General features: G+C 39.4%; 3 protein-coding genes across 4 annotated transcripts in view; 2 read left to right on the top strand and 1 right to left on the bottom strand.

Annotated features, from left to right (window-relative positions):
• Positions 1–677: 677 nt before the first annotated feature.
• On the top strand, positions 678–11,351 carry fam118b (family with sequence similarity 118 member B). Its single transcript, XM_007562761.2, has 7 exons — positions 678–1,326; positions 3,081–3,170; positions 3,397–3,649; positions 6,738–6,965; positions 7,654–7,782; positions 7,898–8,195; positions 10,386–11,351. Exons 2-7 carry the CDS (start codon positions 3,088–3,090, stop codon positions 10,454–10,456), a joined length of 1,062 nt encoding a protein of 353 aa, XP_007562823.1. The 5' UTR covers positions 678–1,326; positions 3,081–3,087; the 3' UTR covers positions 10,457–11,351.
• Positions 11,352–12,052: 701 nt separating this feature from the next.
• On the bottom strand, positions 12,053–22,323 carry srpra (SRP receptor subunit alpha). Of its 2 annotated transcripts, none has more exons than XM_007562763.2 (15): positions 22,208–22,323; positions 21,955–22,092; positions 21,570–21,653; positions 21,263–21,426; positions 17,841–18,001; positions 17,603–17,765; positions 17,323–17,473; positions 17,108–17,226; positions 16,859–16,980; positions 16,677–16,763; positions 14,944–15,116; positions 14,469–14,682; positions 13,729–13,892; positions 13,230–13,328; positions 12,053–13,074 (listed from the first exon to the last, which is right to left on the bottom strand). In XM_007562763.2, the coding sequence occupies exons 2-15, from the start codon at positions 22,075–22,077 to the stop codon at positions 12,946–12,948; spliced, it is 1,953 nt and encodes a 650-aa protein (XP_007562825.1). In that variant the 5' UTR covers positions 22,078–22,092; positions 22,208–22,323; the 3' UTR covers positions 12,053–12,945. The 2 variants fall into 2 exon arrangements, with proteins under 2 accessions (XP_007562825.1, XP_016532253.1); XM_016676767.1 differs by having other exon boundaries at positions 17,603–17,756.
• Positions 22,324–23,584: 1,261 nt separating this feature from the next.
• Positions 23,585–27,219, top strand: part of tirap (toll-interleukin 1 receptor (TIR) domain containing adaptor protein) — a 6,339-nt gene continuing 2,704 nt past the window's right edge. The window contains exon 1 of the mRNA XM_007562760.2: positions 23,585–23,752. Coding sequence (XP_007562822.1) covers positions 23,746–23,752 — 7 coding nt within the window. The 5' untranslated portion in view covers positions 23,585–23,745. The remainder of the gene's footprint in view (positions 23,753–27,219) is intronic.

Here is a 27,219-nt window from a genome sequence, read left to right as displayed (position 1 = left end):
AACTAAAAAAAATACTAAAGGTAGTCTCAGATATTTTTTTTTCTTTTAAAAAGGGGTCTTTGAAAACCATCAACCTTCTGAATGTAGTTTATTTTTCAAACAGCAGATGGCGACCTGGCCGTGGGATTTGCCAGAATTGGATATGCTGACGTGTAAATTCCTAAAAGGAGACTGTATGGATTTTCTATGGTGAAAGAGGCCAATTGAGAAATAAGTTTTGTGGCGAATGTATTTCTTCTCCACTTCTTTTCAAATAATCACTATAAGTTTACTTTTTAGCTAACCGTTTTCTGAAGAAACGTAAAATATTTTTTCATAAACTATATGTTTTCGAAATGAGCGCAATAAAAGGTAAAAAGTATTGTGTCATACTCGTGTTTATCAGCTGCACATCCTAAATTGTGTAAGTAATGCGTGTTTGCGTCTCAGTCATATATGGTTAGTCCTCATGCTATGTTGAAATGCGCTTTGTAAACATTTAATTTCTGACTTTGGTAGTTGGACAGTTTTTTTTTCTTTTTTTGCTATACAGTAAAAAAAAACTATCCAGTTTAAGATACGTAAAAAAAAAAATAAAACAAATATTGTTGGGGAAACATTTGTTCCATCGCTGAAAATGTAATAGAATTTTGAAACGAGGTCAAGTTAATTGAAATATTTTACTTGACCAAGCTTACAAAACATTAAATATTATGTATTTTACGGTGACGTTCTATTACGGCAGCGCAACACAGTTTTACTATAGCACGTGAAGGCGTCATAAAACCCGGCGCACATTACGGTCGGCGGGCGGTCACTTTTAACAGTCCGAAAACCGTCAATATAGATAGAAGAGCTGCGAGTGGCTCAGACAGCAGCAGAGGTCGAGAGCGTTTATGGCACATGACTCATGGGGAGAAAACATTAACTAAAACTATTTTTATTGGAAACATATTTGAGGTGCTTGTTCTACTGTCACAATGACCGGAGGCAGCGGTGTCGAGGGAGTTTAATGCGTTTAACAACCCTGGATGTTTTTTTCTCTTTTTTTTGGACTTTGATGAAAAAACCCCATTAAACTTACTCTGAGAAAACAGCGAGGCTATTGTCCTTGGGCTGTCAGCGGTGAGTTTTTATTTCCCAATTTACAGCTAAAAGCGGGCATTTATCAGATTAACATCAAGACTTAATAAAAAAAAAAGGAAGGAAGAAAAACGCCACGAAGGCTTATTGATTTCTGAACTAATTAAAGTGGATCAAGTTCAATCTTGACTGACTTTATCTGACTTAAAATCGAAAGACACCTAAAACTAAGCTGAAGTAAACACTGGAGTTACCTGGAGCAAGGTAAGTGACGTTTACATTTTCTTTTCTTTTTGTTTTCTTCAATCGGACATCTAAAGTTTATTTGTGTCCGGTCACAAACATAATTTACCATTGGGTATCTACTAGGAAGACTACGGTAATTAAACTGTATTTCTGAACTAAAAGAGAATATAGATTTAAAATGATTTGAACCAAAATATTTTGTTATAAAGTTAAAAAATGTAGTGGCCACAATGTCATTGATAAAAAGCCTATAGTCTCTACCATTAGGTGAAGTGTTTTTCCGGAAGGAAATGAATAAAATATTTCCTGGTTGTATAGCATGGACAGTGTTGGGTAAGACAGGATGAAGTATTTATTGGGATCTTTGATGAGAAATGATACTGATAATTTTATCTGATAAGAGTTTATGTATTGTGTTAGGACTTCACAATACATCACAGTAATCATTGCAATATCACTTTGCATTAATAATAGTGCAAAGTGCTGTTTGGGATGCAGTAATTGTTTTTGTTTTATGTTTCAGGAATTAATGTTTTGCAAACCAATAAGATATTTATCTTATTGCAGTATGGAGAGCTGAAAGGGACAAAATAAAATAAACACATCATTTAATATTTTCATAGGTAACGTAAATAATTGAAATACTTTATTTAGTAGACAAAATATTACTTTAAATCATTAAAATGCAAACTTATACATATAAAAATTAAATGTGTATTTAATTATTTCATGGTACAAAGTCAAACTCACCCCTCAAACTCTATGGGCATTTTAACCCTCAGCACAGTGATTTTCTAATGGCAGCCAACAAACAAAACATATTCATTCATTAATGTTCTGGATTTGAAACTCCTTCACTTTCAAGAGGACAGTGGTGTCCTCACAGACCCTTTAGTTGGTGTGACAACCAAGGGGTAATAAAGTTTTTCCCCTGGGGATCTCAGACCTCTCTTCCAAGGGAAATCCAGCCAAGAGAGTAGGGGTGGCATTCAACTTAAATATCACACAAAGCAACAGTAAGTTATACTACAAAGCTTAAGTTCAGACTTATCTCATGGCAAAAATACAAGAACTGCCTTTCCCTGATTCAGTTTGTAGTCTCTGAATCACTATTTTCAAAATTCCTTTGGAACGGAGATTGTGACTCCATTATTTCCTTTGTGGCATAAAATTAAGACGTAATTTTGCCAGAATCGATTTGCATGTGAGCACATCATGACTGAGGTGATGTCCATGTAGGGATGTCTAGTTTCCACTAGCGTGGAAAAGACAAAATTGGATGAGAAAACCACGGTTAATAGTGACGTCATTGTCCTGTGACCTTCACTACTACTAAGATGCACAAAAAATTCTGAAAAACTGCTTTCAAAATGACTTTTGAAAATAGAAAAGAGGTGCAGAGTTTGTCTTTGATACAATCCTAATTAGGATTGTATCAAAGACAATGAGCTTCAACTTTGATGTGCATCTTCCTTCCATTAGCGCTGAATTGAAAAACTGAGCTCAGAATGGTCTATGCTTTATTTACATATAAGGTAATCTATTTGAGGCAACAAATTAACTTTATGGAACACCCACATGTATTTGTAATAAGTCTGAACTTAATGTCCTGAGTTTGACCTATGACATCATTTCAGAGTCACTCAGCTTCTTGTTTAGAGAAACTAATAATGTTGGCAATCTACACAATGGCTGGTTCAAACCAGCCATTGTGTAGATTGGTCAGACCAGCTTCTATAGAGATATTAAGTGGTTGGTCATGTTTTTTACAGGAGCTGAATGGCCTCTGTTGTAGCAGTGAAAACTGAGAAGCGTCCTGCAGCTGATTCTCAGGATGCAGAATCAAACGCTAAAAAGCCCAGGTAAGCTCAGGTGCACCTGCATGCCATTGCTATTACATATTCAGGATTTCTTTGCAGAACTAATTCAAATCATTGGAAGGGTTAAATGAAGGTAGAAGGTAGATATTAGTTTCCAACTGCATGCTAGCATGTTTGAAAAGGCTTTGTTGAACCGTCATGCTGTCAGAGGGATTAGGGAAGCGCCGTATTTGGATCCAACATCACTCGATTTCTGCCTGCCCCAAAGGAAACTGCTGCCCAGCCTGAAGACCAAACGAGCCCCCGAGCTTGTTCTGGTGATTGGTACGGGGGTGAGCTCTGCAGTGGCTCCGCAGGTTCCTGCTCTTCGCTCTTGGAAGGGGCTTATACAGGCCCTCCTCGATGCAGCCAATGATTTTGATCTGCTGGAGGAGGAGGAGAGCCGGCGTTTCCAGAAGCACATGCAGGAAGATAAGAATTTGGTGCATGTGGCCCATGACCTCATTCAGAAACTTTCCCCGGTAAGACCATCTGAGTCTGTTTTTTGTTTTTCCTTTCTTCCCTTTCCTATATTTCTCCTTTGCACACGCACAAACACATGTTGGACTGCCAGCACTGCCTGTGACCTTTCCTGGAACCAGGGATGTTATGTTTTTACTTCCACAGATTCACATCCAGACAGTATTCATACTTTCTCAGTGAACTTTGTCATGATGCAAGACTTGATTGTTAGGCTTCTTCTGTTAAAAACTAATTTCAGCTAATTCCCATGAAAATCCCGGCAAACTACTGCTACAAATGACTATTACACATCCTAACAGTGACCATTTGTACGTTTATAGGAAGTCACAATCATTTTGAGACCACCGCTAGTTTTTGGAAGGTATCTCATAAAGTCGTGTACTTTAACTGATTTTGCCTCTCATGAGCTTTTGATGGTATTAATGGATCTGTAAAAAGTTTTAGGTGGGGGAAAAATAAAAAAATCTGCAGTATTTACATACAACCAAACCGGTCTGTTCTGGAGCGGGGCTGGCAGATGGGAGTCTTAATACCGTTTGCCTCCTGTGTTAGTCATGTCTCATCGCACCTTTGACATTGATAAAAACACGCTTTGTTTCAGCACCCAGCCTGTCGGGACAAAGAGAACAAACAGCGCCTTTATGGCTTTATCCGTTGTGTTTATTTCGATCCACAGTCGTGCAGACACCAGCCCACTCCCCTAGGTCACAGACACAGCGGGGTCCAGCGCAGCCGGCCGGAGGGAAGAAAGAAAAACAAAACAAAAAAAAAAACAAAACAAACAAACAAACCGGGAATAATGTGAACCAGAACCGCCACCCCATTTCCTCCCCTCCTGTAGCCCAGATTTTCCATTCAGACTTAAAGCTCCACCTGTGACTGCAGTGGGTCATAGTAGAGCATGTGAACTTTTAGTCACTCCATTCACAAAACCTGCGTTAATGTTTTTTCTCTTGTTTTATAGAGATACTTTTACTCTTCTGCGTGTGACTTGTCCTCCCAAAGTGTTACGTTCAGACACAGGTGACCTACTAAATGAAACCTCATTTTTATGACTGTGTTTTACCATTTCCATAAACTGCACTCGTCGTTAATCACTTGTACTTGGAATGCTAATATGTGTCTGGGTGTGAGACACCTGCCTTATAGCCAGTTAGAGGTTTAACCCACTTTCATGGATTTGTGTACCGGCCAAGTTTCTGCACTCTGTAGAAGTAATGAGTGTAGCAACAGGAAGGCTCTTAATATGTGCTGTTCCAAGCAAAAAATAAATTGTTCATTCATCTGTTATTGTTTATAGATTAGTTATCAACTGTTATGCTTATAGTAATTATTTAAATAATAAAACATTTATTTGTTGAAAGCAGTTAGTGAGACTTCCTTGTGAATGAAAGATCATTTTATCAGTTTCAGATGGATATTTTGAATAAGAAGAAGGAGAAGAAGGGTTGTTTATTTGTCCATTTGTTGGTTATTACATAAGTTGTGAGTCAGCCCAAGGACAGAGTGATCAGGATGGGTGCTGCGGACACTAGCTGCGGATAATGAGCTTCTTCCTCTGGAAGGGACTCCTGCTGTTTAGCCCATTAGAGCTGTAATCTGTGGAAGTCGGTGGAGCATTTCCTTCCAATCTCAGATCACCTTGGTCACTGCGCTAGCCTTTGCTATTCTTAGCTACCAGCATCTTTCTCACTCTTTGTTTTTTGTTTTTTTTTTGGGGGGGGGGTGATTTCTTTTCTGAAAAGGATTGAGATCTCTGAAAATATTGAGTTTGAAAAAATGTGTTGAAATCCTGATTTGTCCAATTCAAAAGCTAGAACGAATTAACCCCTTTTTCTTAGAACGGAAGATTTTCTTTTTTCTTTTTTTTTTTTTCTTGCTACTCTGTTTAGCAGTACTTAGAGTGAATAATCCTCCTTCAGGTCACCTCAGTCCTCAGATACACATTTTTATTCTAAGAGACTTGATTCGTACATGGTCTGGTCACGTTGAATCATAAGTCATTCTGATCAAAAGGCATTTTGTTTCGAGTTAAAAATTTGGCTTCACATTTGGTCAACTTTGTTTAATGGCCTAGAGGCATTTTTTTTAAATGTACTTTGATTCGTACATGGTCTGGTCTTGTTTCGAGTTAAAAATTTAAAAATTTGGCTTCACATTTGGTCAACTTTGTTTAATGGCCTAGAGGCATTTTTTTATGTACTTTGGTTCTCTAGTGACTCAATGAATAATTATCTTTATGTTCAAACCAGTCCAGCATTTCAGCTCCAGTAAATACTTGATGATAAATGTTCAAGTAACACTGTCCATATCTTTGTCTCTTTATTTCTAAGTAGTCCTTCTCCATCTTGTTCTGATGTCTTGTCATATGAAAATATGTCATATACTTAACTTGGTTATGTAAGGTATTTTCTGCTCGAGGAGAACAGTATTTTTTCTCCACTCAGTGTTTAAATCCTGATTTCAGACTCCTCTAATTACTTAAACGTCACCATCTGCGTTAAGTGGCACCCCTGGTAAGATTGTAAAGCTAAATTAATCTTTTTTTGCTTTTTTGGGGAGGGAATCCTAAGTTAATTTGTTTGTGCTATGGCACGACTACTGCCTGAGGGTACTCTGGCTTCTTCCTGCAGTCCAAAAGTATGACAGTTAGGTTAAATGATCTCTAAATTGCCCTTAGGTGTACCATAAAGTAGAGTTTGATCAAAGATTTTCTATTATTAATAATGTAGTCAAAGTTTTCTATAAACTTTTATTTCAGGGAAGACATTGCACACAGACTATGTGTCTAACTTCAGAGACAATTCTGCAATTTCTGGTGGGTTTGTTTTTTTTTGTTTTTGTTTTTTCAGTTTCATCAGCACCTGTTGGTGACGTCCTTTCAGGTCAGCTTTGTTCATCAAAAATTTAGAAATAAAATCTAATGGGAAAGTGTAGAAAGCACAAGTGACACAATGATTTGAGGATTGAACAAGCAGCTTTGAGGACTTCAGTTCTGTTTTGAGAAATGCACCAAGGGGGAGTGTGCTGTGTACCAAGACATTTTAAAGAAGGGCTGCGGTTGCCTTGTGCCATTATGTTTCCTAGAGGACGGGAAATGTTCGATCCACGTTCTTCAAAGACTGTCTGTACGAAGTGTTTGACAACTTGGAGTGCAAGATGGAGCACGCAGGGAAACACCTCTTGCGATCTGTGCTGCAGTTGATGGAGAGCGGCGCGCTGGTGCTTACCACCAACTTCGACAACCTGCTGGAGATCTACGCAGCCCACCAGGGCACCAAGCTGGAGTCTTTAGACCTGACCGATGAAAAGAAGGTAAACTCTGCTTCGACTGGGGCACTAATTAGTCTGTCCTGTAACAACGCATTATGTCAGCTTTTTTTTCTCCCTTATAGAAGTGCAAAGGTCACTCATGCATGTCCAGCAGTGATTTCTAGTTTATTACATAAGTCTCATACAGTAGCTTAAAAATAATGACCTGTGGGGAATACAAGTTTAGTTTTGTATTTTGTATTGCACGCACGGTAATATGCTAGGAAAAAAATATGTTTCTTCTAAAGCATAATGTTGAAATTTTACACAGTGGTGACTAACTTCCCATTCATGACATTGCAAGTATACAAAGTTCCGTGTTGGCAGCTTTAGGGGAAACAAAGATAAGCCGTTTCTGTTTCTGACAGGAGGAAGAAAGTTAAAGTTCAAGCCGCTGATGTCAGATTCTATAGATCTTACTGTGTTTACTTTTGGTTTACCACGGCGCTGAACAGGAATCAGTCTTTCACAAAGAGTTGTCCTGTCATCTGCAATGGCCTCAGCTTAGAGTTTAGTCATGCAGATGTTAGATCTGAGAGTGACCTGATGCTTTCCGTCTCAGCCCTGGTATTTATGCCTTGTCTCCACTGGGACTAATGTTCCCTCGCTACTACTTGGTGATCGTACTCTCTGCCCAGCCAGAACAGGATTTTGTGCAGTGGACTGTTAAGTGTACGTGTCTTGTTTGTAGGTGTTGGAGTGGGCTCAGGAGAAACGGAGGTTAAGCGTTCTGCATATTCACGGCGTTTACACTAACCCGTGTGGCATTGTGCTGCACCCTGCTGGCTACCAGAATGTACTGAGGAACACTGAGGTTATGGTGAGTCCTGGACTTTCTTTTTTTTCTTTTCTTTTATACCTTAGTTTGTTTAATATTCCAGCTACTGCTTAAAGATGGCACTAATCGTTAGTAGTGTTTGGTTTTCTTTTTACAGCGTGAGATCCAGAAGCTGTACGAGACTAAGTCCTTTGTGTTCCTCGGCTGCGGACGCACGGTGGACGACACGACCTTTCAGGCCTTGTTCCTGGAGGCGGTCAAGCACAAGTCAGACCTGGAACACTTCATGCTTGTGCGGCGGGAAGACGTGGGAGAGTTCAAGAAGCTGCGTGACAACATGTTGGACAAGGGCATCAAGGTAATCTCATACGGCGACGAGTACGGTGACCTGCCTGAGTACTTTGAGAGGCTGGCCAACGAGATCTGCAACCGCGACGTCTCTACCAATGGCTGGGGTAAGCTGCATGAGAGCCAGTGGATCTGGTTTTAGCTCCTTAAATCAGTTATTGTTACATTTTAATTGGGCCAGTTTGTGTGGGTGAGGAGAACTGAAAGAAGCTCTGAATCATCTCAACAGGAGAATGAAAAGACTTAAGTAACAACATACTGTTCTAGAGCTTGAGCTATACTAGTCCCTGTTCCATCACATGGTTTGGCTCAGCTCCACTTTCTCCTTCTGTAAGCTCTACATGGGGTACGTTTTAAGCAAGGAGTTAGTCAGGGAGATTTTTTTTTTGCTTTGCTAATCTTGATTACAGCAACATCTACTGTGCTGTAGATGTTGCTACTGAGATCAAACAAATGTTATCAAAGATAGCCTGAGTAAATGCAACAAGCAGTTTTCAAATCATGATTTCGTTCATTAAGGGAAAAAGGCAATCCAAGCACAAGCAAAAACACAATTATGAAGCATGTCAGATAGCTGGCTTTGAGTGGAGGAATTCTGACCTTTTTTTTTTGTTTTTGGAGAATTTGTCTAGATTTAAAGGTTCTTGAGCATTAATATCCAAATTAATACTGTGCCTCCTCTTCTTAATTTAATTTAAGTCAAGATTTTGGCTTGGTAACACCAAATCTTTCACTTTATTGTTTTAGTCACTGGTATCAGATCTCCTGGTGTATAATCCAAGTAAACTTGATCTTCAAGTCACAAACTGATAGCCAGATATTATCCTTCAGGAATTTATGGTAGAAACAGAGATCATCCTAAATTGAAGCAAACTTGTCCAGATTTTGAATCTGCAGAGCAGCCCAGATCACCATACTACTGCCACAATGTTTAACTGTCAGAATGATGCTCATTTTCTGAAGTAATGCTAGTTTTACACCAGATGAAACAGTTGCACACCTTCCCAATGGTTCTAATTTGGTCTCATCTGTCCAGAGAATACTTCCCCAAAGGTCTTAGGATTTCAGTGTTTTTCGGAAAATGGAAGACAGACCTCTTTATTATTTTATTTCAGCAGTGGTTTTGCATTTGGAGTCTCCCATGGATATGGGAGACTAGCCATGATCGCCTGATCTTTGTCTTGCTGCTGAATCATTACTACTGACCTTCACTGACGTGTAATTCTTAGATCTTGTTTTGGTGTCTTTCGTGACGCCCCTGATTAAGTTGTCAGTGTAATTCTATAAGCTGGCTTCTTCTGGGAAGTTTTATCACTGTTCCGTGTTTTCTTCACTTTTAAGTCCCAAAACCTTAAGAATGGCTTAGTAACAATTCTCAGATGGATAGATGCTAATGATTTTGATTCTCACCTGGTCTTGAGATTGATGCATGATATGTTGCCTTTTGAGTTCTTGAACCTTTCATCATGTTGCACTTCGGGCTTTGTTGCATAGATGGAAGGAAAATTGAACATAAAAGTAGGTTCATCAAAGTTTATTGAAAATTTTACAAGCGTGTGTGTGTGTGTGTGTGTGTGTCTGTTGGGAGAGGGGAGAAAGGCAATAACATTTTCACAGATTTACATTTTTTTCTTTCCTTTCATAAATCAAGCCATCATTTGAAAGCCTTTTGTGTTTCAACAGGTTATCTTTGTGTGATGTTAAATCTAAATGAATTGACTGCTCTCCAAGAGGCAAGTTATCTTGAAACAATAAAAATGAGTCTGTAGTCACACCCAGAATATTTGAATTCTGCATAAATTATGAATCCATAAGGACAGTTTGGCTCAGAGTTTAGATTTTTACATGGATATTTATTTGTTCAACATGCAGTCAATCATAAATCTATTGTCAGAACCACAAAGGGAAGTTTAGGTTTGTGTTAATAATACCTCAGAGAATGCTTGATGAATATCCTCAAACTTTTCTACCTTCATGAAAAATTCAGACCTTGAAGTTGAACTGCACAATTAATTGGATTGCAATTATCAAGGCAGCATCAGTGTGAGCAACACTGCATTCACACAAACCTGCTCTGGATCCCTTTAGTGACTGGTTGATTCGTAGTTCGATAATCTCATACATTTACAGGGATATGGTGATGGAGGAAAAATATGTCATTTGCTACAGATATGCTGATCGCAATACTTCAGTTTGAAACTGTACATTTTTTTTAATGTGCTATGTTTTTCCATGTAAGGAAGATTCCAAAGAAATGTCGACTATTATATAAATAAATCTTTTATTTTGATCCACAGGATCACCTTCACAAAACGCAGAGGAACAGCAGAATGGCTTCAGCACACAGAAAAACCTCCTACAGGGCTAAGACCAGATGCAACTCCTTCACTCGGAGAAGATGCCACTTTCAAGAGACATTTTCAGAATAACACAACTTAAACTTGGCCCAAAACTCATTTCCTTAATGCATGGAAAGTGTCAGCTGTGAAAGAATATTTGATTTTCTTAATTTTTCAAATCATATATATATATATTTTTTTTTTCTTTCAGCAGACTTTTGTAATCTGTTTCTTTTACAGCTTGTGCTGGATCTAGTTCACCAAGTGCTATCTGGTCTAATACTTTACTAGATGATTGTTGGGTGAGCTGAAAGCCGTCAGTATTTCCCCAATGCTCGTTTTATTTCATTTTAAAATGAGCTGAGATAAATCTGTCAATACCAAAACCAAAAACCTCAAACCCCATTTCCCAACATTTAAACGCCGTAGAAATCCTGGTGTTTGGGAGAAACTAAATGCTGGTGCGTTTAGCGTGCAACTGTACTCAGAGGACAGACTGGTATGTCCTCACCTCAGATTTGACAAAGCTCATAGCTCTGCAAATTAAATGTGCATTAAAAAAAAAAATGCATCACCTTGGAAGTACCTTCCCGGTATTCGCTCCAAGGCACAACATGCGCTCCTGACTGAAAACAAGCCCTGCGTCGATGGATTCAATACGTCACCCTGAACCCAGTTACCAGAATAATTAAGGAAAGGGACGGATGGAGTATCATTTCTCCAGAAATATGACTCCAGAAATATGACAAGTAAATGAGTCTGTGTTGCATAAAAAAAAGGTCAGGAGTTTTCTCACAACGACCCCTTCGCTCTTAAACAAGTGTTCTTTGTAAGCTGTTTTTATGTATTTTTAAAACCCGCATGCGTTTCTGGTGTAGTATTTATAAGAACTATTTTAAAAATAAAGCTTTTGGTATCCCACTCTTCTCATTTGTAACACCGAGCATCACTGCGTGGCGCTTACTTTCATTTTGTAAAAGTAACAAGAGAAAGCTCCATTCTCCAGACCAACTAAGCATATAGCAGCTTTATTAAGAAATGTTTACAATCATAAATTAGTTCAAAATGCCAGTATGACCCTTGATTTTCTCGTATTGCACTACCACACCTTAAAAGGATGGTCTAAAGATCTTTAAAACTTAGATTTACTCTGAAAAATGAAGGGAAAATAAAATAAAGGGGTACCATAACTCTGATAGAAAACAGCTTAGTCTCAAAGCTGTTTTGAGACTAAGCTGTCTCACAACAGTTCTTGTCTGTTCTTGACTGACAGACAAGAACAAATTCATCGCGTCACATTACCACAGACGTCAGTGTATTTTATCAGATTTTCATGTCATGGTGCAGTCAGCATGTTTAAGTTTAAGGGAAATGGTGGGAGAATGTGTAAACATGACGGTTTTTGGCGCTCTTCTCAGATGAGACCTACATACAAAAACCTGTGTGGCAGAAACCAACACTGTACATCATGCTGAACACGCCATCTTCACAGTAAAACATGGTGATGGCAGCATCATGCTGGGCAGAAGCTTTACTTCAGCAGGGACAGTGAAGCTGGTGGGAGTCCTGATCTACATTAACATTTGGTATCAAGATTTGATACCAAAAATATCAAATCTTGAATCTTTTTTCAGATTCAAGCTCTGAATCTGTAATTATGGTAAGGCTAGTTTTACTTAAGTGCAGTTTTCTCAATGTTTATAATAATTTTGAAGACCTACGTAATTTTTCTTTTACTTCATAATCATGAATTCCTCTCACATAAAATCTGAGTAAAATATATTGAGGTTTGCGGTTTTAAGGTGACGATGTGAAAAAGTTAAATGGCTATAAATACTCTTCCTGTACAAAGTAAATTGTGAATTTGGGGGATGTAAAAATCTCTAAAAGATGGTTTTAATTACAAAACATCCAAATGAAACAAAGACAGCATGGTTGTTAATTTATGATTTAGATGTACTGTTCTGATTTATAGAGAATCACAATTAAGATTTCTCAATCCATAGTTTACTTAGCTTATTTTAAGCAGTTTAGTTTGCCTGTTAACCTGCATAAATGCTGATTTTAACTCCAGCTGGTAGGTAATCATCCTTGTAATGTATTAACCAAGATATCCAAAGAGAGAGGCACTACGGTTGCTGAGCTTTCCTTGGGAACAGGAAACCCAATTTCCATAAAGTGGAGATAAACTGAGGGACAAAATACACAAGTTCTGCTGTGTGAACCAGCAAACTGGTGATCCGACCAAGGTCCAGTTAAAATGCCATGTTAGTTGATCTGAAATACACTATTTTGGCCCAAAAAAATAAATAACCATTCAAAAGGAAGGCTCCACTGGATAAAACTTTCTCTTGAAGTGCACCATCTGTCCGTCGCTCGAGTTTATTTAATGCAAGGTTGGGTGGGCAGGACACGAGCATGAAAGGGTGGGCTTGAACATCTCATGGCAGCGTCGCAAATGGTACCGCTGGCTTCTTCTGAAAACCGATGAATATTCAGCAGAGCGTGCAGCCGCTTGTTAAGCCTTCATCAGGGCGCCGACTACGGCGCGGGCGTTGAGGCTGCGCAGGTCGTTGTAGGTCTGCCCCGTGCCCACGAACACAATCGGCTGGCCTGTGATGTAAGTCATGGAGATGGCTGCGCCGACCTGCGGCGGAGGAAGGAGACTCATGAGGGACTATTGGCTTTCCAAACGCAAATTATTTATAAGACCGGAATCAACTGGAAGATCTGTTCAAGTGCAGCACAAGGGGGTGTGAAATAACGAGAAAAAAAAAGAAAAAAGAAAAAAAGGATAGATACCTTGTCATCAATAGTGTCAAACTTAGTGAGAACGATTCCGTCAATGAGGCGAGGCTTGTCAGACATGGAGTGGTCCGCCAGAGCCTGATTAAATTTCACCTGAGGACACAAACAGGAGAACACTGAAATATTCAGCTGAAATCTGAGGCCGACAGATGGAGGGGGGGGAGAGAAATGCATAAAATCATCTTTTCAGCCATAGAGGAAAAAACAGTGTGGAGGAAGAGGAAGCAACACATCTGCATCAACAAAAAACTAGTTTCCATGAAGCAACAGGTAAGTAGAGCGATGCTGACCTCTGGTGGCCACATTAAACATCAGACATTTAAAACCAAAGAATCGTGTGGAAGATGCACATAAACATCTCTGAATAATCTCACAGAACTGTTATCAATCACTTCATAATAATAAACAGGACATAATAATAAACATATTAATTCATCTAAACCCCAACTGAAAATACAGAAGCCAAACTTTATAACTTAATCAGGGGTCTTACCAGCTGGTCAACCGCTTCATTGCCCACCAGAGCCTCTCCAACAAACAGAACTAAGTCAGGCATGTTGACAGCAATAAGTTTGGCCAGAGCCGTCATTAGAGGGGCGTTGTCCTGCATTCGCCCAGCAGTGTCCACCAGCACCACATCAAATGCCTGGTTCCGAGCTTGGGAGGGATGGGGAGAAGACAAACATCGATAATTAGGTCGTATTCATAACCAACGAACAACCTTGTAAAACTATTTATGCCCCTTGAACTTGTCTGCGTTTACTACAAAGACAAACATTAATGCATTTTATTGGGATTTTTTACAACAGACCCACAACACGAAGCAGCACATATTATGAAGGAATCTCTCCCCTGCTTTGAACATGTAAAGACTGCTTTTATTTTCTTGTAAAGTGGCTCAAGCTCAGTTTTGCAGGCTTTGTCTTTATTCTGCTAGTTCTGCCTATTTCTTAGATTTCTGCAAGTCTTCTGCAGCCGACTTCAAATGCTACTGCAATTTTCACTAAAAATATTCAGCTTACAGCGTTCACAATGCTTTTTCGCAGGAACTGCAAATTTTTCTTGTTTTCCTTGAACTTAATTATGCGCTTCATCTGAGCAGGTCTGTCATATAAAATCTCTAATACACCGAGTCATCTTATTACAACCAGACAAACTGAAGAAAAAAAAAAAAGTCTGCAAATAATTTCGCAAAGCATTCAAAATGGCCCAAAGAGGAAAAATTTCTCCTACCGTAGGCGATGGCCTCCATTGCGATTCCAGCTGCGTCTTTCCCGTAGCCCTTCTCATAGAGCTGGACGACCGGGCGACCTCCGTGCTTCTCTGGGGGGTGAAGAGAGTTCAGGCGGCGCTGATGGGTACGAAGCTGCTCCACTGCGCCCGCACGAAACGTGTCACAAGCTGCGATCAGCACACTGAAACCATTCTCAATCAGCCAGTAGGAGATCTGGACCAAAACAGGGAAAGTGGAGCAGAATATGTGAGGGAAAAACTGTGCGTGTTGTCCAAATGGTAGGAGGAGGAACATGTGAACGATAAAAAGTATTGAAATAAATGTCAATGTCAAGGCATATAGTCTTTCTGTGCCACCACTTTATTCTGCACTAATCTTTGCCACATTTAACAACAGTTTTGAAGTGCTGCCATACATATCAGCAAGCAACAATTGCAAACAGGAGGCAGTGGCACCACAGACCGTCTAGCTCACCTTTGCTAGGTTGGTGGACTTGCCAACGCCGTTGACGCCGCAGAACGTGATGACAAACGGCCTGCGCTGGCTCTGAGCCTCCATGACGTCTCTCAGGATGTCCACCCTGCGCTTGGGCTGCAGGATCTGCACCAGGGAGTCCTGCAGGGCCTGCTTCACCGTCGAAGCCACAGCTATGAACACACACAAGCTTCTGTTGGAAACAGATTCTTTGGCACCATTTAGAGAGAAACCATTTCAAGTCTAGCAGTCAGAAAAACAACAGATACGCATAAATGTATATTGCTGAATAGCAATACATTTATAAAACCATGAGAATGTAATGTCTCTGCAAAGATATTGTTAGAATCAAAAGGATGAAATTATCGACACTATGATTCAACCACACTTTAAATGTCCCTCATTTTGCTGGGTAGTAAAATCCTGAGCATAATGAATTGATACAAACTGCTTCTTTGGGTTTTGGTTTCATCTTATTATATTAAACTTCAATCTCAACTTCATAGATAAAGATCCACCAACAAGACAGATTTTGGAAAATGTATCCAAATGAACCATAAACAAGCTAAAGCAGATTTCTGTTTACGTATCTATTCACCATAATAAATCATTCAGATGCCTTTGCCAAAACCCCAAAGATGGTTTCTGTTGCAATTCAGTTCACGTCAATTAAAAAATCTTTACTTATCCCAAAAGGAGAAAAGCTCTCCAGTAGCAGTCAGTGTTGGAAAGAATCTAAAGGAGTCTCTGACTGTTGCTGTATAGCAGTCTAAAGACTGTCTGGATATTCCAACAGCTCAATATCTTGGCAGCAGAGACGATATTTCACAGTGGCGTCTCCAGGATGACATTGTTGACTAACACTGCTAATCCACCATGTTTGCTTTTGCCGCTCCTCCTTAAATCTTTGTTTGGCTACGGTCCGAGCAAGAAGATGTTAAGTGTCATGATCATCGCACGTTATGATGGATGGAAGAGATGATTTGAACTTCCTCTTTCTTGCTCTGCTCTTTGGTCTTGCTCTGTACCCATGAAGCCTCTTCAAACCCTCTGGGATTCAGAGTCATAATTCAGGTATTATTTGAGCTATTGAGATGCTAACTAAATTAGCTGCTCCCAGTTATAAACAACAACAACAACAACAACAAGACTTTGTTACCATGGTCGGGCATAATGAAAAATGTCAGAAAATAAAAAAAGTAAGACCAAAAATCTTCCAGCTGCACAGCATCCAAAGCCAAATGGAATAATTGTCCAAAAACACAATGTCTCAACCACAAAAGTCTATAAAATAACAAAAGCAAATTAAAACTAACACAACAGAGCTACATCAACATGCTGACACTATGAGCAACCCAATTCTTAAATACTATAGGATTACCTAAATCTGCACAGATTTATGTAATAAACTTCAGCTTATGGGTCCAGACTGAAGATCAAACTTTACCCAGACTGGCTGATGATGACCTGCACAAGCTTTTTGTTGCGCCAAATCTTAAGCAACCTATGGGCTACTTTTGTTCAGCATCTACAAAAAAGATAAATCTGAATGCAAAACAGAGTAGAAGATTTTTATTTTATTTTTTTTTTGAGGGAGAGAAATGCATTGCTACCACTATTCCCAGGAGCTGTCTCAGAAAACACAGCAACCAGATGTAATTCTTTAAAAAGTTGCATCACCAGGGGATCAGGACTGGCTGTGGGTGCAGGTTGGGTGTGGTGAATGCACTTACTGGTGAATGTGCCCATGACTTTGCCCTCCAGTTTCTTGGCCACAGACTCACACAGCTGGGAAGAAATATCAGCTGCAACGTTCTTTGCTAGAGAATCAAAGAAAAAAAAACATGAATGGTAAACTGAAACATCAGATCATCTGGTGTAACTCCCCAAAACAGAAAGGGGCATGGAGTCCTACCAATGAGGTGGTCCCTCATTTTCTCCAGCACTGGCTCCATGTCCTCTCTAGACAGACTCTTGGAGCCCACCAGACCCTTCAGCATCCCAAACATCCCCCCAAAACCACCACTCTTTTTGGGACTGAATGGTGAAAACAAACAAAGGAAAATTAATACCTGTTAGATTGATGTTTGACATGAAAAGTTGAGGCATATGATCAGAATCAGCTTTAATGGCCGAGATTGTGTGCACAAATGAAACACTTCACCTTATCTTGCTTGTTTCACTGATAACCACTTCCTCTTCTTCCTCCTCTACCTCTCCCTCCTCGCTGGACTCATAGTCCACAGAAAGCAGGTCGCCCTTCATGGAGCTGACCTGCATTTCCTGAAAGACATCCCAGATCTTAGATTGTACCGTCTGTCTGAGCAGACAATGCTGCACCAAGCAAACCTCTACTGGTTCAGGCCAAGGTGAACTTACTGGGTCAAATTGTGCTTCCAGGTTCTTTTGGTCTTCTCCCAGAGAAGTCTCTCCATTCTTGTTGCTGTAGTCCAGGTTCTTGGTGCTGCTGCCTCCGTTGTCCCAAACGCGGTTCACTTTCCCCTTTGGTTTTGGGGGCTTTGGGGACTTGCTGCGAGTAGTGAATATCATCATTATGAAAAGAATACAATTAAAATACAAGCAGCCTCTCCGTCTCTTGGTATTGCACTATGCAGTTTGGAGCAGATGAAGTGGAAACTAAAATGATCAGCTTCCTCACCTCGGTTTTTCAGCAGGTCCCATCATGCGCTTCCGGAAGAAATCCTCCCTCTTCTTTTCCATGATCTCCTCAGGAGTTAAGCCTTGGTTACCATTCATAACATCCTTCTGACCAGAAGGTGGGGTCTTACCTTGATCCCCTTTGGGAGGCTCAACTGCAGAAGCTTGGAAAATAATATTCAATTACGCTATGAGACATTCCCATTATGCAAAATGAGCCATTCCAGAATGTCACTTACCCTCCTTTTTGGTATTTTTATTCTTTTTGCCTCCCTGCTCCTTTGACTTATCTCCACCTTTAGTCTCAATCATTGACTTCACAGTTTTTTGGGATTTCTCGGATTCCTTAAAGGACCGCATGGGGGCGGGGCTTCGAGCTTTACTGGTTTCCTCCGCCTCTCTTTAGATAAAACAGTAAATTGAAATCAGAATGTACAAGGACAAAGCAAACGTTTTGTCATGTAGACCAGTGGTCCCCGACCTTTTTATCACCGCGGACCGGTCAAGACTTGGCAATTTTTCTGCGGCCGGTGTTCTGAAAATCTGGCATACCAGTCAATTCAGCATACCTTGTGGCAATGCGCATGCGCACACCGATGTTACGTCACATACTGCTTACTCAGCAGATTTCTTATACATCCGTCATACCTGAAGAAGTTTCATTTTGTGTGTTTTATTTCTCAGAAGTTTACGGTAAATTTTATGTAATTAAGCCGCTATGTTAATTAAACATATTAACATAAATGAGTTTTGGTGTTTCTACTATCGTTACCACACCGTAAACAATACATTAGTCCCGTTTAGCGTCACTATCACTACAAATACTGTTTGACTACAAATTTGGTCTCCCGCGGGATATTTTGTGCCTATAGCTATTCTACCTTTTTAATATTTTAATAACTCTTTAGAAAACTGCACGGAATATGTCCTAAAAATAGCACATGAATAACGCTGAACCGAAGCTGTTGGACAACAAGCAGAACAACACCTCTTTCTGGGCGCTGCGTGGGAATAACTAGATTTTTCTTATTTTTCTTTTAAATGCCACTTGTCTGATTTTTTTTTTTTATGTACCGACATGAATGTTTTCATAATTTAACTTCTGAGAAATGAAACACACAAAATGAAACTTCTACAGGTCTGACGAATTTATAAGACTTAACATCGATGTGCGCATGCGCATTGCCACAAGGTATGATGGATTTACGAGGTATGCCAGATCGACAGAACACCCGGGTTCTTTTTTTTTTTTTGTTTTGTTTTTTGCCCCGAATTTCCCCTTACGACAATCTTAGGACGTCGCTCGCGATAATCGTAACCGATCATCCTGCCGTGTGTGGTATGCTAAGACTGATCGCGTCCAGTCGGTAGAACGTTGGGACTGCTCCGATCTAAAATCGGGCATATTCTCGAAGCGTGTGGGTTTTCCCACACGCTTTCCCACACGATTGGGAGCGAGAACTCAACCTGCTCAAGATTTGCTCTTGCAATGAAGCTGGACACACGATTCGACCGACCCTGTTGTACTTTTATTGGCTCGTGTGGTCACAGACGTTTTGAAAATCGGCCGACAATCCTAAAATTAGACAAAATCTAAAATCACGCCGTGGGAACCAGACTTAACACTTGCAAGCTCTACTCCTCTCCTCTCGTCCGCTGCCCTAACGCTCTTTGACTCTGGTCGCTATGGTAACGTTTACACATCCCTTCAAAATAAGATTTGGATACGCCACGAAAACGAACATTTACTGTCATGAAACTTTTAACTCACGACAACGACAAATTAATGGGAGCCTTGAGCTTGTTTATCTGCAAGGAGACTGTCCTGTCTGGGAAACAATGACACCCGATGCAGAGGGTGGTTGGTCTGTAATGGCGAAGCAGTCTGAAGCTTCATTGCCTCATTAGCGAGCCGGTGCATATTATGAGAGCGGGGCTTGGAACGTGGGAGTCACCTACCGATCCGGGATAAATCCACTCTCCTGTCTCTGGTCCTTCTCCTCTTTTCCAACGAAACTTTCCAAAGACATTTGTTTCTTACTCATTGTGGGCTCAATGTTGCCGCACAAGACGTAACCGAGAGAATCCGGTTATAGGGTTTTCAAAATAAAAGATCCTCCAGACTCAGATAATACGTAAAACGAAAGTATTTCTAGTGCGGCCCGGTGCCAATTGCTCCACTGACCGGTACCGTCCAGCTGCCCGGTGGTTGGGGACGACTGATATAGACTATTGCCTATTAGACCAAAGCTACAATGGGAACCCTCATGTCACAAGACATCAGCCCATTTCAGAAACATCAGTGAAAAATAACAGGCACAAACACTGGAAACTGCTCCATTTGTTTGAGTTTACTTCCAGCAAAAGATTCAATGGTTTTCTGTGCTCAGTGCAACAACAAATTTGCCTCCATTTAATGCATAAACTGCTGTAATATTTGTGCAAAACACCACATTCAAATAGCAGAAATATACAGTTACTGGCTAAAGTACCGATACCTGGCTTTTTGAAATGTGACAACAATGGAAATGTGGGATTATATGTGACTGACCAACACAAAGTAGCAATGATTGTGAAGAGTGTGTGATGCCACAGTTGCCTTGCAGCAAAGGCTAGGGCCTTTTTTTACATGGAGTCAGTAAGTTCTCCTTGGGTCGGCATGCACCGTCTACTACTCTGGTTCCCTCCAACAATCCAAAACTATAAAAGTCAAGTTAATTAGTCTGTGTACCTGCCTTTCAACAGTCTGAAATCTATAGGACTTTATTTTACAAATAAATATTCAGAAAAGTGAGGTGTGTGTTTGCTTTTAGTCTGATACCCCTAAATAAAATCCGATGCAATCAAGTTGTCTAATTTGTAAATGTCATCCAACTGTATCAGCACAAATACGGTCGTTCTGTGAAACCTTCGAAGGTTTCTCAGAGAATATTGCTGAACAAACAGACAAAGGAACAAAACAATCCTCTAAGCGACGCTCACAGGACGCTGTTCAACCCATAACCTACAAATAAAAAGGGTATGATACAGTTTTGAGCTAACCGATTCGGGGCTGTCCACCTAAAAATGACAGGTTATGCAAAGGAAGCAAGAATCAGAAACTGCCATGACAACCAATTGTTACTTTAGAGAAGAAGCATTAATTCATTGCTCAGGTAGAAAAATCTGACAGCAGAATTATTAGTGTTGCACCCCGTAAACTCATTCTTCATAGAAGAGTGGCAACGAGATAGACATTGTTGAAAGAATAGCAGAGGGAATCCCATCTGCAGTTGGAAAAAAGGTGCTCTGGATAGATCGGCTGAAAGTTGAACTTTTTGGCTAAATGCAAAACAACAGATGTTGAGAAACACAAAAAAAAATAAAATAAACAAGCTTACACTACACATCAGCCTGAACACTCAATCCCTACAGCATAACACCATGCACTAGTTTGTGATGGTCTTTCACATAAAATAAAAATAAGGTACAGGAAAGTCAGTTGTTGAAAAGGCACTGTATTAATATCAGGTGTAAAACGATGCAACTGAGTCATGACATGATCAATAAACTGACATTAGCGCCACAAATATAAAAAAGGCTAGATGTCACATGTGATGTGATGCAGGCATCTCCTCCTCCTATATGAATTGCTTCCAAGTGGTTAAGTTTACTTCCTTACCTTAGAAGTTTTTTGAATCTGTCCTCAAAGTCAAAGGTGTTGTTGAGAAGCTTCAGAGCTCCCTTTTGCTCCAATTCATTCTTATAACGATCCCTGAAGTGAAGCTGGACATCATCTATAAACTTGTCCACATAAGTCAGCGTGAGGATCTTTTGAAAACCCACCTGGTTTGAAGAAGACAAAGGTTAAAGCAAATTTAATCACATCTCGTATGGCAATACAAAGCACTAGGCACAGTTTAGGCTTCTCTAAATTGTGCCTTTGTCGTGCTTCATATTACTCTTACTGTTGTCAATTTGAGACTTACCACAAATATCAACTCAAACTCATTGTCCAGTTTGTATTTTAGACTCAAAGCTTCGTGAGTGAAGGAATTGTTCCCACCACGCTCCTGTTAAAACAACAAAACCAATGTTGACATGTAATCGTGAGCTCTAGATTTTAAGACGTATGTTGGGTCAGCAAGGTTTCCAGAAAAAAATATGAATGTGTTGCAGAAAATGTGACAATTTTTAATATAAAAAGCAAAAGAGTGCACTTTTGCAAAGAAAACTACGTTTGTTTTTACTATAATCATGCTAACAGCTAGCAGTTGCTAACCGCTAGCACTAGCTTAGAATTAGCTGCCGAATGCAGACTGCCATAAAAAGAGACATCAGAGAAAGTTCTCCTCTCTGTGTTTATATCCTCACCTGAAGGATCACTGAGCGGATCAGAGCATTGACTGGCCCCGTGAAAGACTCACTAACCCCGGCTCCCTGAAAACACCATAGCACTATCCCCCCTTTGCTGAAGATGGTGAAGAAATCCAACATCTTGTCACCACGTATCTGGATTTGATGAAGCACACAGACATACAATGTATTAAAAGCACAAAGGAAATACTGTAATAAAAGATTTAGCCCCGTTAGCCTACAGTAAAACGATCAAATCTTAAGAGCTTACAGTTTAACGTCTGATTAATATCCCACGCGTAAAAAACCCCAACACCGGTGGAAAGGAAAACTGTTTTAGACACGTCAGATGATCACTGGGGAAGTGACGTTCAGTTCCGGTGTTGCGTCAAACTGAGTCCCCCCCGCTTCACTTTAGTCTTCAGTGAGTAATTCTCAAGATAATACACGTGGTTAAAATGCAACTATTTAATTAACTATAAAATTTTGAACATCACACTATCTAATTTTAGGTTCAGATTCAGATCAGCTTTATCAAGTTAAGGGGAGAACTGGTTTGTGTCAGTACTTCAAACTTGTTGAAGAAGCACATGTTAAGAAAAATACACATAAGACAAGTTTTACAGCTACAAAAAAATAGTACAGTGTCAAATTATGGTGGAATAACTGTGTTCTAATGGAGTAGGAGGTGTTGCCCAATGTTGACCTTAACTTATTTTGAATCCTAATCTCTCAATCTGTCACTTCCACCCCAACATTATTATTATTAGCCTTTCAGACAGCAGAATAATTTATTTAGCCTGTTGTCACCTACTGATGTTTAGTCTGCTCCCCAAGCATGTCACAGCATGAGGAACATCCCTCAATAAACTCTTAGTACATTTAGAGTTTTGTGTGTAGCAATGTTTAGCTGAAATTGTTCAATAATAATGCCATGGTATGAAAGTGGGGGGCGGGGGGAAAGCGTTAATCATATGCAACAATTCAGAGGTGTAAATTTTGTCAGGTTTGCTAAAACATCAATACCATGTTAAGTATTGCTTTTTATTTGGCAGCTAGTCAGATTTTTCTTCTGTTTTGACATGATGCCCTTTAATGTAATGTCCAGTACTATTTGCAGTGTTTAAATATTCCTCCATTCTGAATGAGCTCACACTATAATGGGGTTGAAATATCTGCTACGAAAAAATAAATATTACAATTAAACTGTTTTTATGACCAAATGGATGCGACAGAATCTACAAAGAAATTATGAAAAAAAAAATAAAAAATACTTTGTGATTCATTTCAATTCACACTCTGGGAACCTGAGACAAAGCTTCCTGTTAATGTAATTTGCATTTAAAGTTTAAAACTGCGGTTTCCTTTCCCCTTCTGTGAACATGTCTGGAAGGCTAAATTTAAAAGAGAAAGCGTCTCAGAAGGGTTTTTTTTATTGTTGCTTTTTATTGTTGCTAGGTTTTATTTTGTTTAGCTGATGATGAACAATTTTCAAACCACCACATATATAGAATTTAATACATTTTTTTTTACTTTTCTGACTGTTTACTTGGCCTACTTAAGGGTTAATTGCAATGTCAACGAAGCATAAAGCTAGAACTGACTTTGCATTTGAAAGTTTGCTGCGCACGTCTCTTCCAGCAAATTGTAACTTCCTCTTTTTTAGGGTGATGTTAAGTGTCAGTCTGTTTGTTGAGCTATAGTTTCTCTGAGTAACGTGTGTCTAATGAAGGTTTTGTGAAGTTACATCAGTTATTTATTCGCTGGAAAGATTTTGGAGAGCTAAACAGACATGATGGTATTAACAACATGCATGGTAAGTTCATATATTTTATGTTTCTCACGCCAAGCTTACTTTATCTATTTGATTATGTATTTCCTTAAAAGGTTGACAATTGCATGGGTTCTACAAGTTGTTGTTTTTGGTTAAAAAAAACAAAAAAAAAACAAGAAAATCAGAAGGTTTGGTATGGGCAATATGTGTAACATGGTGTAGATTGTAATTCCCAACTTCTCCTCTAGCAAGGGAGTGAAGGATTTATAAGAACAAGTATGAATTCAGTTGAGAAAACTGAAACTGAGAGGGCTCGCAAGCCATCTGTGTGTCTCTGAGTGTATGTTGCACCAAGCTATTGACATAATATTAAGTCCAGGGTGAGTTTTCTGTGCCGGAGTGCGTTCAAAAGGTAGTCTGGACATGTCATTTAGAAGAACGGATGTATTTAGGAGTTCAACCTAATCTTCTTTTAACAGCATTCACAGTTGGTTTCAAAAGCTTACACACCCCTGCTAAGATACGGCATCTCACAAAAGTGAATACTTGCGTCATACTTGTTTAATGTCTTTTTTAAATATATTTTTTCATGGGACAGCACTGAAGATATGACACTTAAGTACAATGCAAAGAAGTCAGTAGACAGCTTGTATAACCATATAAATTTGATGCTCCCTCAAAATAATTGAACACACAGCCATTAAAGTCCAAACTGCTGGCAACAAAAGTGAGCAGACCCGCTAGTGAAAATGTCCAGATTCTGAACCAAATAGCAATTTTCCTTCGCAGGTGTCATATGTCTAGTTAGTGTGACATGGTCACAAGAGTGAATGAGCAGCAGGTGAGTTAAATTTAGTGTTATTGCTTTGATTCTTTCTCATACTGGTCACTGGACGTTTAACATGGCACCACGTGGCAAACAGTTCCCTGAGTATCTGAGACAGAGATGATTTTTGCCATACATAAAGATGGCCTCTTCTTTTGGCCTAAAAGAGCTAAAAGAAGATTGCTCTGAAAATGAGCAGCAGCCTGTTGGTTAAGACCGGTCGCCCTCAAAGTAGGTTATGCCATGGTCGACCAAAGAAGTTGAGTGCATAATACTCAGCCTCATATCAAAGTTGTCTTTTGAAGACAGACATACAGTTGAGACCAGAAGTCAGTAAGTGAATATAAAGACACATACATGTCTGACTATCTGAAGTTAAATCAGGTGAAACTTCTACTTTATGTGAGTTAGATTTAGCAAAATTACTTCTCTTCACTAAATAATATTGATATTGAGAGAATATTATTATTTAGTGAAGTGTACTATTATTTAGTGTCTTAAAAACTAAAGGTTTACATAACTACAAATAATCCACAATAAAGTCCTCAAACTGTTTGCATTAGATAACATTGATTATTGAAACCCTGTCTTGTGGTCTGGTGAGACCGAGGTAAACTTATTTGGTTCAGATAGTGTCAAGGGCAAATAGGTGAGGAGTGTGTCATACACACAGTCAAGCGTGGTGGTGTGAATGTCAATGGTTTGAGGCTACATGAGCTGCGGGGAGCTTCATCAAGGATACCACGCCGAAGCTGAGTACGTTCCCTTCCTTTCGGAAACCTATCCTGAAGTGACCATTGCCTAGCTAAAGAAAGGAAAGGAAAGGAGGTCTGGCCAAGAAGGTCTCCAAAGCTAAATCCTATGGAGCATCTACAGAGCAGAGTACAAAGTCTCTGACATCCACCAGCTTTGTACTGCCGCCACAGAGGAGTGAAAGAGAAGTCATAAACTCTGAATCTGTAGAGTGGTATAGAGTGGTTTGACGGTGTCACTGACATGATGAAACCAGTTAAAAAGGTGAACTATTGTGCTTTCATTTCATGTGCACAAAAGCTTTTAATAAAAAAAAAAATTTTTACTATAAATGCAGTATCAGCATCACTGATTTTCTCTGCAGTAATTAAGTCAAACTTAGTGCCATCTTGTGACGTAATCGAGATAAGTCGAATTGTAAAGAACTAAGGCAGAACACGTGATTTATCTGCGGTTTTGGAGGAAGAAGTCATGCAGTGATGAAGAAGAGGGAGCTGGTTCGACTGAAGGACTGGAACCCTATTTTTTTAAGCGTTATAGCTCAGGAAGCAAAGATGACGCCAATGTTTCTAAGGAAGAAGGGTCCAACAGTGAAGGGTTGGAGCTGCACATCTGTCACCTCCAAACCACTGAATGGGTTTGGAGGCATCAGTCCACTTGGTGTAGTGATGTTGCATTGATGTTGGTGTTGCTGATAATCCCTCTACTGCACAAGATTATAGAGTTATTAGAACTAAAAAAAAATCAAACTCAAGACCTGGAAATAAGAAGAATGGGAAGGCTCCAATAAATGAATGCAGAATATTCATATGTTGGAACACATGCAGGTCTTCAACCAGTTACTGTAAAGTGACTGGATTATTTGAATTAATCCACAATAAAAGATGAATAACTATTATATTCATGGATATTCATATTCAGTCAGTGATTTGGAGGCCATAGATGTGCAGCTCCAACATTTCACTCACACCCTTCTTCTACAGAAACGTTGGAGTCATCTTTGCTTTCTGAACTATATGGCTCAAAAAATTATAAGGCCAGCTACATCTGGCCATCCTGGCCATTCAAGAAAAAACAAGAAAACTTTGGGCACAATTTTTATATTTTTGACTCATGTGGTGTACTTTTGTTTATAAACATTTAGACACATTAAAGGATGTATCTCGAATAATAAATAATAATAATAATAATAATAATAATAATAATAATAATAATAATAATAATAATAATAATAATAATAATAAGGGCATTCAAGCTGTACACCATACAGTATCTTCAGTGTTGTCCCACGAACATATATAACATTTTTAAAAGCGAGAGCAGTGTACTCACTTTTGTGAGATACTGTACCAAGACCTTGTGGTGTAGAAATAGAAAACAATGGAAAAACATATAAATGAATCTCCTGTTTATCCTGTTTAGTGCAAAAGACAAATTAATCAGGGCAAAATATGAAACATTGCAGAGTTGCATTCTCTTGGCTACATAACTATGCACACCCACTCTATTACTTTGTTGTAGAACCTAAGCATTCATTTGCCAGCTTTATCCCCAAGTCCATCAGATTGTGAGGTCATCTCTTGCCCAGAGCCCTCATCAGGTGACCTAATGGATTTTCTGTCACATTTATTTCTACACCCTGGCAGGACTGCATTGAAACTTGAATTTTCTCCTGGTGAAGTCATTCTTTTGTGTATATGGTGGAAATTTAAAATGTTCTTCAATAAATTGCCACAGTCACTCTGGACTTTTCACTTTTGTCTTAGATAACTTTGAGTAAATTCTGATCTAATCAAGGAGCAATGTAAGCTCAGAGCTCAAGGAGGAGTTTACTTTATGTAGTAACACCAGGTAGTGAGTTTCTGGAGCTTTTTACATTGACATGTGTTTAGAAAACTGTTAAACGATATAAATAAATATATACATATAT

The sequence above is a fragment of the Poecilia formosa genome, unplaced genomic scaffold (assembly GCF_000485575.1).
Source record: "Poecilia formosa unplaced genomic scaffold, Poecilia_formosa-5.1.2 Scaffold141, whole genome shotgun sequence".
Lineage (NCBI taxonomy): Eukaryota > Metazoa > Chordata > Actinopteri > Cyprinodontiformes > Poeciliidae > Poecilia > Poecilia formosa.
The sequence above is the reverse complement of the archived record's forward strand: the minus strand, read 5'-3'. Positions and strand labels throughout refer to the sequence as shown.